At 40.3% G+C, this 12,593-nt stretch overlaps 1 protein-coding gene across 4 annotated transcripts in view; it reads left to right on the top strand.

Annotated features, from left to right (window-relative positions):
* tnr (tenascin R (restrictin, janusin)) overlaps positions 1 to 12,593 on the top strand; it is a 199,215-nt gene that overhangs the window by 117,194 nt on the left and 69,428 nt on the right. For all 4 annotated transcript variants that reach the window (XM_063462791.1, XM_063462788.1, XM_063462792.1 and 1 more), the window contains exons 4-8: positions 1,166 to 1,289; positions 4,015 to 4,237; positions 4,348 to 4,448; positions 6,532 to 6,694; positions 7,524 to 8,000. In XM_063462791.1, the coding sequence (XP_063318861.1) occupies positions 1,176 to 1,289; positions 4,015 to 4,237; positions 4,348 to 4,448; positions 6,532 to 6,694; positions 7,524 to 8,000 (1,078 nt within the window). In that variant the 5' untranslated portion in view covers positions 1,166 to 1,175. The remainder of the gene's footprint in view (positions 1 to 1,165; positions 1,290 to 4,014; positions 4,238 to 4,347; positions 4,449 to 6,531; positions 6,695 to 7,523; positions 8,001 to 12,593) is intronic.

Raw genomic sequence — 12,593 nt, 5'->3', positions numbered from 1 at the left:
CAACCATTCTCCTCCTATGGGACCGTTTTGATAAACTGTGTGTGCTATCGTGCTTTGTGTGAGTGTAGCTCTTCACCACACATATAGAAAATCCCTCGCACATCTACTCAGGGTTTTTTGTCTTTGTCACAAAATGAAGGATGCGCTCAGGTGGATGTGTGACTGTGTGACTAATCTTCAGTATATAAGCAAATAGTCTGAGACACTGAGTATGCATTAATTCCAGAAAAAAATCATTTTCTCTGAATGAGACAACTTTAAAGGATGCTTGGCTCAAACGCACTGGGGGTCTCTCTGTTTCTCATTTATGTGCAAATACACTCATGTTTCAACATTTCCACCCTAAATGATCAAAAAAGAAAGGAGAAAAAAAGGCCTGAGCCAGTTAGGTGCGATAAGAACATTTCCATCTGTCTCTCACAAAAGGAGCCAGCTGAGAGCAATAGCCTGCTTCACCAACATGAGATTGTATTGTTGTGATAAAAGGTTTTTTGAATGCAGACAACACAGACTCGTTTTGAACTCCTTCCTTTCGCCCCCACTAACCACATATGTCTGTTAAAACTTAGGGGTAATGTGCGAATATCTACGGTCGAGCATAAAATGAAAATGTGTTATTATTGTGACAAAACTAGCAGCTTTAAAATTAAACTTCAGTTCTTTCCTGTCATGTCCCTGCTGATATCTGACAGTTTGCTTCGAGCATCCGCATCAGCTGTGTGGCTTTTATTCCAGTAGTTTCCCGTTCTCCCTCTTCTGCTCAACGGAGAGGGGATTACAGCAGCATCACTCAGACCGTGTCTCTGCTGAAATCCATCTATCAACCCTCTCCCTGAGCAATATTTCTGTATTGCTCCCAAGTGGGAAGATCAAATATTTGGTATTGCACAGTGAAATCCATTCAAAGGTTCTTAGCTGACTCCATAATCCCCGGAAGAGTTTCTTTTTCTCTATAAAGCCAATTATTTCACATCAGATCAAAGGCATTTATTTATCATTTACAGCGGATAAGCTGAAGGTACTACAACTACCCATTCGCTCACGTACAGTAGACAGAGAGATGCACAGACACAGGAGTAATTCCATACTTTTCTTTTCCTGAAACCTAATTTTTAATGATTCCCTGCTTCACTTCTTTCTCTTCTACTTCTTTGCTCCTTCGCAGTTTCCAGTGGATGGTACTGTTCACTCGGGCTGTCTCCGGCATGCCGATGGCACGACAGCATCACCGGGCCAGTGTGCCCACAGCAAGCTGGATCCTGGTTTTGGCTCTATTTCTCACTCTACAGGTGAATTAAAAAAAATATTCCTGTTGGTTTCTTTATTTGTTTTGTTTTCTGTTTTTTTTTTTTTCTTTTAATGAGTAGCGCTGTTTTTTCGCATTCATTGTTTATTTCCACTGAACTATTATTGGCAGCAATGTTAATCACTTGATTCTGGGCACAAATCCACTGAAATCCTGCCCTGGCCAGTTTGAATATCGAGAAGGAATAATGAGTTTGACTGCCTGCATTTCAGTTTGTTCCAGTTTCTTCTAGAAAGTAGACTGTTTCAGTTATTAAACTCAAAGTTTCACAGTTGACTGTCTTAGTTAATGTTGTGTTTGTCGAGCTTTCTGCTCCCGCGTTACACTTGTGCAGTTTTCTGTAATAAACAACAAAAAGGGGTTGAAATTCTCAGTGAAAGGTAGAAAGAGTGTGACAAAAGCAAGCTCCTCTTTTTCTTTTCTCCTTGACAGTGACAGCTGTCCCTGACATCTGCAGCTAGCTACCTAATTAAGCTAATGTTCTCTCCACCAGTTAGTAACTGACGTCTTTTTTCCTTTCTCAGATTTCTTTTTAAAGAAACTCTTTTGTATTTATTTGAGAGCTACAAACACAATACAGTGTTCAAGGATGAGGCTAAACCTGTATGGTCAAGTAAAAAGCAGGCATCCTCGACAACATTTGACAACCTCCCCTGTACTCTCAATGAGTTTTCACAGTTCACTATATGTCAAAAAAGATATGGTTTGACAGCCATTGGAACAGATTGCTGGTTTTTCGAAGGGTAGCCCTAATAAGCTGTATAGGCAGAGATCACATTCACTAACTTAGAATAGAATAGAATAAAATAGAATTATGGGACAGGTATCCATGGGGAAAAAACTTAAGACATGTTGCTATCATTCTTCAGTAAAGATGTAAGACATGTTCTAGTAATAGCTGTTTGATTTGTATTACCAATATATGTTTTGTCAAACAGTTTGCTTTCTTTTAATTCTGTCCACTTGTTAAGTTTGACATCATTAGCTATGTCCGGGTACAAACCCTCCTTCAGTTCAGTAATAACCGAGATACTGAGTCACTGGGAAAGTGGTCGTAATTCTTTCAACTTCAATAAAAACATCAGTGTGGCTGTTCTGCCAGGTGTAACAATAAATTTTAACAGCATCCATGAAAAAGAGGATTTAGGAGTTTTAGTTAGCAGGACGTTAGCTTGCTAGTTTCAGTGCAAAGATAATACACCATGTTCTGACCGTTGGTGTTCCTAAAAAGCTCAAATGTACAGCTCTTCTACAAGTTTGGATGTAAACAAAGACAAAAGACTAAATAGCAGGGTTAGTGGTTGGGCAAGTTTACATATAGTGATACCTAGTGGCTAGCTGCAGAGCTATCATTAGGCTAATATAAACACAATAGCGCAGGGAAAATGTAACATTTTATCTCAATAAAATTTAATGCTTAGGGTTTCTGATGGGCAGAGACACCATCATGTGGCAAACGTCAGCCAAGAGAGCATCTGAGATTATCAGTCCACAACACGGGAATTGAAATATTAGACTGAGAGTCATTTTTTCCAAAATGTTTTAAAAAATTTGATGTGAGCTTTTAAAATGTAGCTTAAAGGTGTGCTGCACATGGACAGGGATAATAAAAAGGAAGGTCACTAATTATTTTGAGGGGATCTGTTTCATTAAATAAGACAAGACACTAAGCAGTACAACACAATAAAACGAAGACAGCCTGAGTCAACGTATAGCTGACTTGGACTGGGCTGATGTGCCACCACTTAACAAGCGGATAGATGAATACACTTTTCTGAGAAGTGTCTATGCTTTTGGTAAATGCACTCTCTGACTCTTAAATAATGGTCAAGTTGAAATAAACTATAGATAGAAAAGTAATCACCAAAAACTTACTAACATGTAGTCTGTATTTAACCAGTTATTGTGGGCCAATATTACTGGCCACTATTAGCTATTTGCCAATATGTTACAACGTGTTGCCGTTGCAGTTAGGCCACCAGAGGACACTTTGCAACCTGCCTGTTGGCAAAACGCCACAACAACCAGCTGATAACAGATGTTAGCGAAATCCTAAAAATCCTGTATTATCAAGCTATAGCTAATAGCATGATAGTGTGATAGCACTGACAAAAATATTAGTTTATTGATTAATTTGCTACAGCAGAATATGTACAGGTGTACAGCTACTGTGACATGTGGAAACATTTTGAGAGAAATATGCTATATACTGTACCATTTGCTGTGCTACTGAGGGAATGAGTTTAACAAACAGTTAATTGTGTAGATAGGTGCAGTTATACTCTATACTAGGAGCTCATCCAGTGGAGTTCAAATGTACCTGCTTCAGGCTGTATTTTTTTTTCTTATCATTCCCTTTCTGCTTCAAATATTACTTCTTTATTAAATGTCAGTAATTCTCCAAATTCTCTGCCTCACACGCCGGGAGTGCAAGCTGAAAACACTAAACTGTCACCACAGAATTTTGAAAATGACCCAATTTTTTCATGTGAAAATTGTTTTGTCAGTGTTGCAGCCAGTGAGAAAATCTTTCATATACTGTATATTAGTGTCATCTTGTTTGGTGTCCCCCTGGGTTCCTCTCTAAGTTTTCACTCTATCATTTTGTAAACAGAAGGTATCAGAAAAAAACAGTTGGAAGCCCCTGAGTACAAACCACGTGTCCCTTTTTTTTTTTTTTTTTTTTTTCATTTTGTTTCTCACTCCAGGGTGCCGCTCGTGCTGCTCCATCAGGAGACAACAGGCTGGTTCGTACCACCAGAGTGAGGAGGCAGACCCCAGGGGGGGATCTGCCCCCCTCCGACTCCTCAGCCAACCAGACCCTGCGGGAGCAACCTTTGGTCTTTAACCACGTCTATAACATTAACGTACCCTTGGAGTCTCTATGCTCTGTTGACTTGGACACCTCTGCACCATCAGGCCCAGGGGACGGTGAGGACTTTGGATTGATTTCTGGTCCTGCGCGTGCACGCACACACACACACAAACACACACACAAGCCTTTAAGACGTTTTTGAGACTTGTTCTTTTTACTATCATAGGTTCTCGTGCTGAGTTGGGATCCAGACCTTCTGTAGAGGGTCCAGTGGATCCAAATGGAGCAACAGAATACACAGAGCAAACACTGGATGCTGAGAGCCAGGTGGGTGCTTCAACAGTGTTTTATTTGTGTGTAATTAGCACTAAAATTTTGGAAGAGCTACGAGACGTGAAGAGACTTCTTGGGTTGAATTAAATGATCTAATGTGAAAAGATATGATACGAAAGACTTTAATGGGGACATTTTTGCCAGAGTTAATTAAAACAAAAAAGCAATCAAAAAAATCTCTGTTTATCTCATACTGGGCCTTGTTGCAGCCCCTGATTGTAGCTCCTCTCCCTGTAAGGTCGCCCTCCTTTTATGCAGTATTTTCCTGATTGGCTGCCCCTTGTAAATAATAAAACTGAACAGCAGGTAAGTGGGGCTTCTTCCTGAGATGACCTTATTAAAGTTACCACCTCTCTTCAGATTCAGGTTAGGAATAAAAAAAACTGCCTTGAATGTTTAGTATGAAGCCAAAGCATTCGACTCACAGGGATTACGTAGTGTATATGCCAACCTCATTACTTTAAACTATGTCCTGTTTAACGACAATCCAGTTGTAACAGTTAATGTGGGACAGAACCTTAATAGTTCCCTTTATTACGATTCAGCGCTCTCCAACAAGAGTGCAAACAGGTGAATTTTAAATTGTATCTGGGCACAATAATCCTCCGCTTCTCTGTCTGGGTTTCCTTGTTCCTCTTTTAAACTGGGTTTGACAAATGCAGTCAAAGTGAAACTGTCAAACTGAAAACTTTTGTTCTGCAGTGAGATTCTGGTGATGGAGAGCGTGAGGGACAGGTGGTTAGGATGTAGATGGTCTGGGTGGGTGAAAAGAAGCTGGATCCAGACAGCGAGCACTACAGCTTAAAACGGCTTTATTTACAAAAACAGATCAACAACATCACAAGGCATGAACATACAAAGAAAGCATGACAAAGCCAAAACAAACAGGATAGAAGGGGGGTAGATGGTAGGGTAATTGGCGTGTAAAAGAGTGTGACGCATACTACACTCAAGGCTGTGTGAGTGTGATTAATTACATCACACATGACCAAGATGGGTTAAGGATGAACGAGTACTAATAACAACAATGTCATCTATGATAAAAATGATCAGAATTCTAAGATTGGAATAAAATAAATGAATTGATATTTATATATATATAGTTAATTATTTAAGTTAATTAAAGTAATTAAATGGCAATATTAATAAACAAAAGGAAGGGGGTTGTTGAGAAACTCTAGGAATGGAAGGAAAAAAAATAGATGGCCAGACATGAATAACTTTGTCACGATGGATCTGTTCCCTAAGTGTGTGTCTGTATCTGTCCTTTAAATGTGGCCTTCATTTACGTCTCACCTGGACACCTCTAATGCTTTATGATCATCCATGAATTAGATTTGTTTCTAAATGTTTCTACACAAGCACACACAAGGTAAGAAGTCGTATAATTAGTGCTATTTCAGGCTTTGGAGCATGAAATGCAGCTCAACAGTCTTTGCCGACTCATCCTTTATAAAAAAAATAGAAGTTTAAAATGCTAGAATGAAAACATGACAATGTGAAAAAACATTTCATAATGTGAACACGGCAGCTCAGAGTGATAAACCTACAGAGAATAATCACCCAAATCCACAGCTTCCCTGGGTTTACAGAGCTTATAGCTAGTCTAGCTTATCTTCTAGCTATTTGGCCAACAACTCTTTTGGTAAGCTCCCGCCATTCTCATAGCATTGATTTTTTGCTGCAGCAGGCAACTGTTTTTGGGGAATAAAGCTCTAAAAACCCACTCTACCTGCTCAGCATTAAACAGCAGAGCTGGCAACTATCTGGTGAATACAGCAGAGACTTTTTTGCAGCTAAAGAGACAGCTATTTACATCAGGAGAGAGTAGCACAAAAACAGAGCTAAAAGGGTGAATCACAGAGCTATCTGTGGAAGCCATGAGCACGACTCCCAGTGAATGATAATGTTTCTAAGCACCTCTTGGTTGTGTAATAAAAGCACCTTGAAAGGAGATATTTGTGTGTGCATATACTCGGGATTTCCCCAAGATGTTAATTAAAGATGCATTTCTACTTCATGGTGACTCTTTTATCTAATGGATGCACTTAGTTGTCAAAATTTTCTCCTTGTTTAGGTGACATTTACACACCGCATCAATATCCCCAAAGCAGCATGCGGTTGTCCAGCAACGGCCACAATCCAGCAGCTCGCCACCAGGGTGGAGATGCTAGAGAGAGAGGTTTCCATGCTCAGAGCTCAGTGTGGATCCGGATGCTGCGGGGAGAGCTCGGCCATGGGTGAGTACTGTTTAACACTGACAACAAATACTATAGACAAACTTGGAGAATGTAGTTTTTGTCTATAAATCCCCTCAGTGTCTGTACAAACAGACCGTGGTGTTGCAGAGAGCTTTTTGAGGCAAAGATGCAAAGAAATAAGACTGCGTTATGAAAAGAATTACATGAACTGTAAATCAGGCAGAAAAGAAAAGACAGACTCCAGTAAAATATTGATGCTGGAAGGTTTTTTTTTTCTTCTTCTTCTTCTTTTTGTCTTGCTCACAGTCTGAAATGTGTGGAGAAACCTTTGTTACTGGCAAAAATTTGTTCTCTATTCAAGAGATGCTGCCATTATAATATGAGGGGACTGCAACTGATAGAGTTACAGAATTTATTATGGCTAAAGGATTTGCTCCATTGACACCATCCCCCCCGTCAAATATTTTCTGAAAACGCTCCATCTCCACTGTGAGAATATGATTATCTCCAGCAGTCACGATCAGAATCAGAAAGAGGATGAAATGTTTAGCCTGCGAGAGCAATGGGAGGATGGGAAAGGCAAAGTAGAAAAAGTTGGAGTTTTTTAGATTTAACTACTGTTTCTTTCATCAGGGCTGTTTGACAACATTGACTAAATGATAACTGATTGGTTGTTACTTTTTATTCTATACTGAATTGATATGTTTCTTCAAATATGCTATGTATTTCATGGTGGTTACTTGAGGTAGGTATCACAAAATGCACAAAGTAATGTGACCCTAACTTTTCAAACTCCCGCTTTAAAGATATGTGTGTGGGAGGCTTTGTACTTGAATCAAGTACTCAGCGATTCAATCTGTCTTTTCAGGCCGTTTGGACTTTGTCCCAGGCTGCAGCAACCACGGCAGCTTCAGCTTCGATATGTGCAGCTGCATCTGCGAGGAAGGGTGGACCGGCAAAAACTGCTCCGAGCCTCGCTGCCCAAATGACTGCTCCGGTCAAGGGGTGTGTGTTGAAGGGGAGTGCGTGTGCGACCGTGACTTTGGAGGTGACAACTGTTCGGAGCCGCGTTGCCCTTCGGACTGCTCAGGCCGCGGATTGTGCATCGATGGGGAGTGCGTTTGTGAGGAGTCGTTCACAGGCGAAGACTGCATGGTCGGAAGGTGTCTCAACGACTGCTCGGACCAGGGGCTGTGCATAAACGGGACGTGCCAGTGTCGGCCTGGGTATGTTGGAGAGGACTGCTCGCTCGTCTACTGTGCAAACAACTGCAGCAAGAAGGGAATCTGCAAGGAGGGCTTCTGTGTCTGTCAGGATGGATATGCTGGAGATGACTGCAACTCTGGTAGGCTGCTAATTTTTATCTTCCACTGATCGCTTTGATCGTCTGCCTGTTGGCAAGTACCAAAAGCAGTTGGTCTGACGTTTGTGGTTCTATTCCCTGAAGCAGAAACTCTTGGAGAAGGAGATGTCTTTCTTAACACTTGGTATCAGTGTGACCAGGATCATACACTCAGAACAGAAATCCAGTCTAAGCAGATTTTATAGTAACACTGGGTGACCCACAGACAGATTAGGCTGAATTCTTTACAAATGTGGCATGTTTTTTATGTAATTGTAGCTAAAATGTTTAATAGAGTGACTCTATCCGGTCTTTAAGTGATGACGTGATGAGTCCTGCTTCCGGACCCAAACTACTCTGCCTTTATTAAGGCTTTTGTGTTTTTTACATGTTTTAATACTTTGTATCTTGTTCTATTTAATCTCAACAAGCCCCTAAAAACAGTCTGTGATCACTGTCGGCCTCTCTTGGTTTTTATTACCGCTAAGCTCAGTTTTTAAAACCTTACGATGTAACTACAGCTAAGCCCATGCAGCAGTATATTAATAACTAACCTCGTATTGTGGATGGATTATCTCAGTTGTTCTCCCCACTGAAGTTCAGTCCGTTTACAGCATCCTGCCATGCGATTGCATTTGTCCCAAACCTTCGGGAACCGTCACGTTAACTTTTATTGAGTGGAAAAAGGTTAGCGTTCATCCTCCAGCTTCGCTGTTTATATTATGCTAATAGCTGTGTCGCTAGCGATCAGGTAGCACATCATTATATACCAGCTAGCCAAACTTCAGTAACCCTACAAATGTCCCTGCTGTTTACTTTCCTGTGTTCATTTATGTCGGAAATGATAGCAGAGCTGTACGTTTTAATTTGTTTCAGAAATCACTCAGTCATAACATGGTATATTATATTTAGATACAAACTAGCGAGCTAACTTCCTGCTAACTTCTAACTCCGTTAAATTTAATAAATTCGGTTTTCATGGATGCCTGGGTGTTAAACTTAATTGTTACACCTGGTAGAGCAGCAATGCTGATCATTTTATTACAGATGAAAGGATTTAGACAGTTTTTTAACTCTCAGTGATGCCTCAGTGATCGTTGGACTTAGGGACCTTGCAGCAAAGTTTGGGCACAGGCACGGCTAATGACGTCAGACTTAAAGACCGGATTATGGTTCAGTTACACTAAAGGAATAATAGGATGGAAACCCCCTTTAAACTAGGAAAATTAGCGTTTGACCGGTGATTGCATTCAGCTTTTAGCATTAGGTTGTGAGTGCGAGATCCTCAACCACTTTGAATTGCAACCTGTCTCCAAACTGCGGTCTTTCTCAGACTTGCTGCACCAAAAAATAGTTTGAGGCAATGACTGATTGCGTGGGGTCGCAGAACTAGTCCTTGTCTTCAAAACAACCATTTCAGAGGAACAAGAATCAATTTCAGTGTACACAGACAATCTGTAAACAGTGTTTACTGAGTGTACCATGATAAAGTTCTCCTCTTTAAGTTCTGGTTATGTATCTCATAACCATGCTTGATGTGACATGTTTCAGACGAGTATCTCTATTATATAGTGTCTTTATATAGTTTATTTAAAGAGATCTAAAAAAAAAAAAAAAAGAAAAGAAAGAAAGCCCCTGGGTATTTTTAGTCACTATTTTACATCCAGCTAGAGATTTTACAAGTCCTACATATTTGCCCCACATACAGCTAGGGCTGCAGCTTCATTGTTACTCAGTTAATTAATTAAATTATCTGAAGGCCATAACAATTTCCCTGAGCCCAAAGAAACAGGAATATCAGTTATCGGTCATTAAACCTAAAGATGTAAATCTTACAGTTTTATATAAAGCAGTGGAAAACTGCAAAACATCACATTTAAGAGGCTTTTTGTTCTTATTTGACTAAAACAGTGATCAAATATGTGCATGATTCACTTTCAGAATTCTGTCTTAAATGTATTAACTGACTGCTTCCACATTAAGTAGAACATAACACAGAAACTTAAAGCTTCCTGTAAATACCCAGTACTATCTGTGATTGCAGTGCCGCAGAGAGCTTGCATGAACACATGCACGAATAAAGGAGGTTGTTAATGCAACAACCTAGTGCAGTGTTTGGATAGGAAGTAGACTTCACAGGTTTGAAAGCACACCTGAAAAATAAACCCATCTGTGCTTCAAATGGAGGTGGTGGGGTGCCTGACTTGCTGGACAGCCAAAGGTGTAACAGCATTCATTTGTCAAAAGTCACATTCATCTGGGGGAGAGCTGTCATATTAGCCGCAGCTAAGACGGTTTTTTGAGCCGCGCTCGCTTTTGTTCAAAGCCAGCTCTCCACGCCAAAATATCAGATCCTCCTCTGCCATTTAAGAGGCCTGTCAAAGTGGTGACGGATGGGGACAGACAGAAGAGCGAGTGATAGAAAGACAGGGATGGAAAATCATATTACTAAGGCGTCTCGGTCCTGCCCACCCATTTAATATCTACACCAAGTGAGGGAGACCGAATTGCCTATTTCTTTGTAATTAGAGACCAAAATAGGCAGCGCTTGTAGGGGATAGTTTGCTGAATACCAAACGAAGCAGTTCAATTACCGGAGACTTGTAGGGTGACAGGCTTAAGTGTTTCACGTTATCACAAACTGGAGAAAGCGGCATGTATTTTTGCTTCAATAATGGTGGCCTATATTCTTCCACAACGAGAAATAATGGAGGTTGTTGAATTTAAATTGGATGTTTCAGGCATGCAGTAAGAAATGGTATAGCTTTACATAAAAATACATTCCCCCCAAAAAGCCAAAATCAGCTGGAGGAGAGTGACATTCAGCCATACAGCAGAAGTGCTCCGCGATCATTTCTATGAGTCCCGACGCCACTGTGGAGAAGCAGTGACACTCTTGCTTTGTTGACATCCTTTGAGTGCTGCAGTGGTGACAACTGACATTTACATTTCTCATCATATCAGTGCTATGATAAAGCTTCGGGGCCCGGGCCTCACCGCTTACCCCACCTGCGCGTGACGGTCGTGGATCCTCATTTCGAGGATGTTGACAGGTTAGAACAGCCGCAGAGCCTGCGTGGTGGGAGTTGTGGCTCGAGAAGCTGCCGCAGCACGTCATCTAACATTTCCAGGCAAAAGGAAGCATGTTGCTGCATGAGCGTGAAAAAAAATCACTCTTATTGACACCATACAAGCAAAATTACATCACCTTTTGCTGTACATTTAATATTAAGGGCTGCTGCTGCTGGCTTTATGTGCCATAACTGTAATAGCTTTATTATGCCATTAAAATATATGAATATTATAGATTTATTAAAATATATATAACCATTTTAATGGATGTGTGTTGTAAAAGGACAAAGTGGAAGCCACATGTATACATTTTATTTTTTAGAGTTAGGCGCTGTGGTCTGCTTATAGATGTTGTTTCCTTGTTTTATTGCCCCATTCAGCATCAGTCAGTTTTATGGCTTCATGAGTCAAAAGCATGGCCTTGTTACTTACAGCAGCCCAGTTAAAACCAGCCTACTGTTAAAAGACAAGCTTTGCTCCATACAATTATATTATGATTAACAGCTTGAGCGATTTTGGCAGGAATGTGACACTCGCCTCATCGCACAATAATGCATTGTCACAATCGGCTGACAGCTGTGCGGGCGTTTTTTTTTTTGTTTGTTTTTTTGTACGTGTTGCTTTCACGGACAGCCTCAGCAGGGTGAGAACATACATCGTTATTATGGTTTTGACTGAAACTGTGCTTCAGCTTGTGACAAAAGTCCTTTAAAATCCTGAACCATTTTCTGCACCGAAAGAAAAATACTCTTTCTTCCTCTGTGACAAAGCATCCCTGACGGTAGTTTTTGAACGCTCCTTTTTTTTGCCATCCAAACTGTCTTTTTTTTATTTTTTTTAGCTCTTTTTGTATGTGCAACACAAAATTATTATTTGAATCTCTATCAATGACTATTGTAAAAAGAACACAAAAGAAACTTTTTGTGCTTGTTGTTTATTTTTTTATTCAGCATTGTCTGTGTTGGCAGTTATCACATTTCAGCTGGTAGTCACGCCTGTGATTCATGATTATCAGGCTTTGTGAGTCTGGTAACTCAGTCTGTTTAACTTGAGCTTGATTTATTATTGAGATATTGGTTTGTTTGGATCATTCAAAGTGCAGCAGTAAGTCTTTTACTCTGAGCCAGAGGAAGAAAACAATCTTGTACTGTATCTTCAAAATATGTCTTGATTTGCTTCCGAAAAATCATCTGTCCTTTCTTTTCCACCCAACAGAAACTCCAAAATATTATAATTAACAGTAAAACATTCAGTTTAGTCAGTCAAGTGTGATTAATATGAAAAATTCCATTACACATAGCAGCCTGAAGGTAAGTTCCTTCTCTGATGATCCACTGACCTTCGCTGTGTGCTTAAGTTGTACCATCAGGGTCTTAGTTCGGTGGATACTGCTATATCTGCCTATAATAGCATACTGATTAGACTTAATGAGACTTAAACACTCCAGGCAAGATTCTTCAACAACCTTCAGCAACTTGCCCTTTCTCAAGCAAACATTCAGAAGAATACAAGCTGAAGAAGACA

The sequence above is a fragment of the Pelmatolapia mariae genome, linkage group LG18 (genome assembly GCF_036321145.2).
Source record: "Pelmatolapia mariae isolate MD_Pm_ZW linkage group LG18, Pm_UMD_F_2, whole genome shotgun sequence".
Taxonomy (NCBI): domain Eukaryota; kingdom Metazoa; phylum Chordata; class Actinopteri; order Cichliformes; family Cichlidae; genus Pelmatolapia; species Pelmatolapia mariae.
The sequence above is the reverse complement of the archived record's forward strand: the minus strand, read 5'-3'. Positions and strand labels throughout refer to the sequence as shown.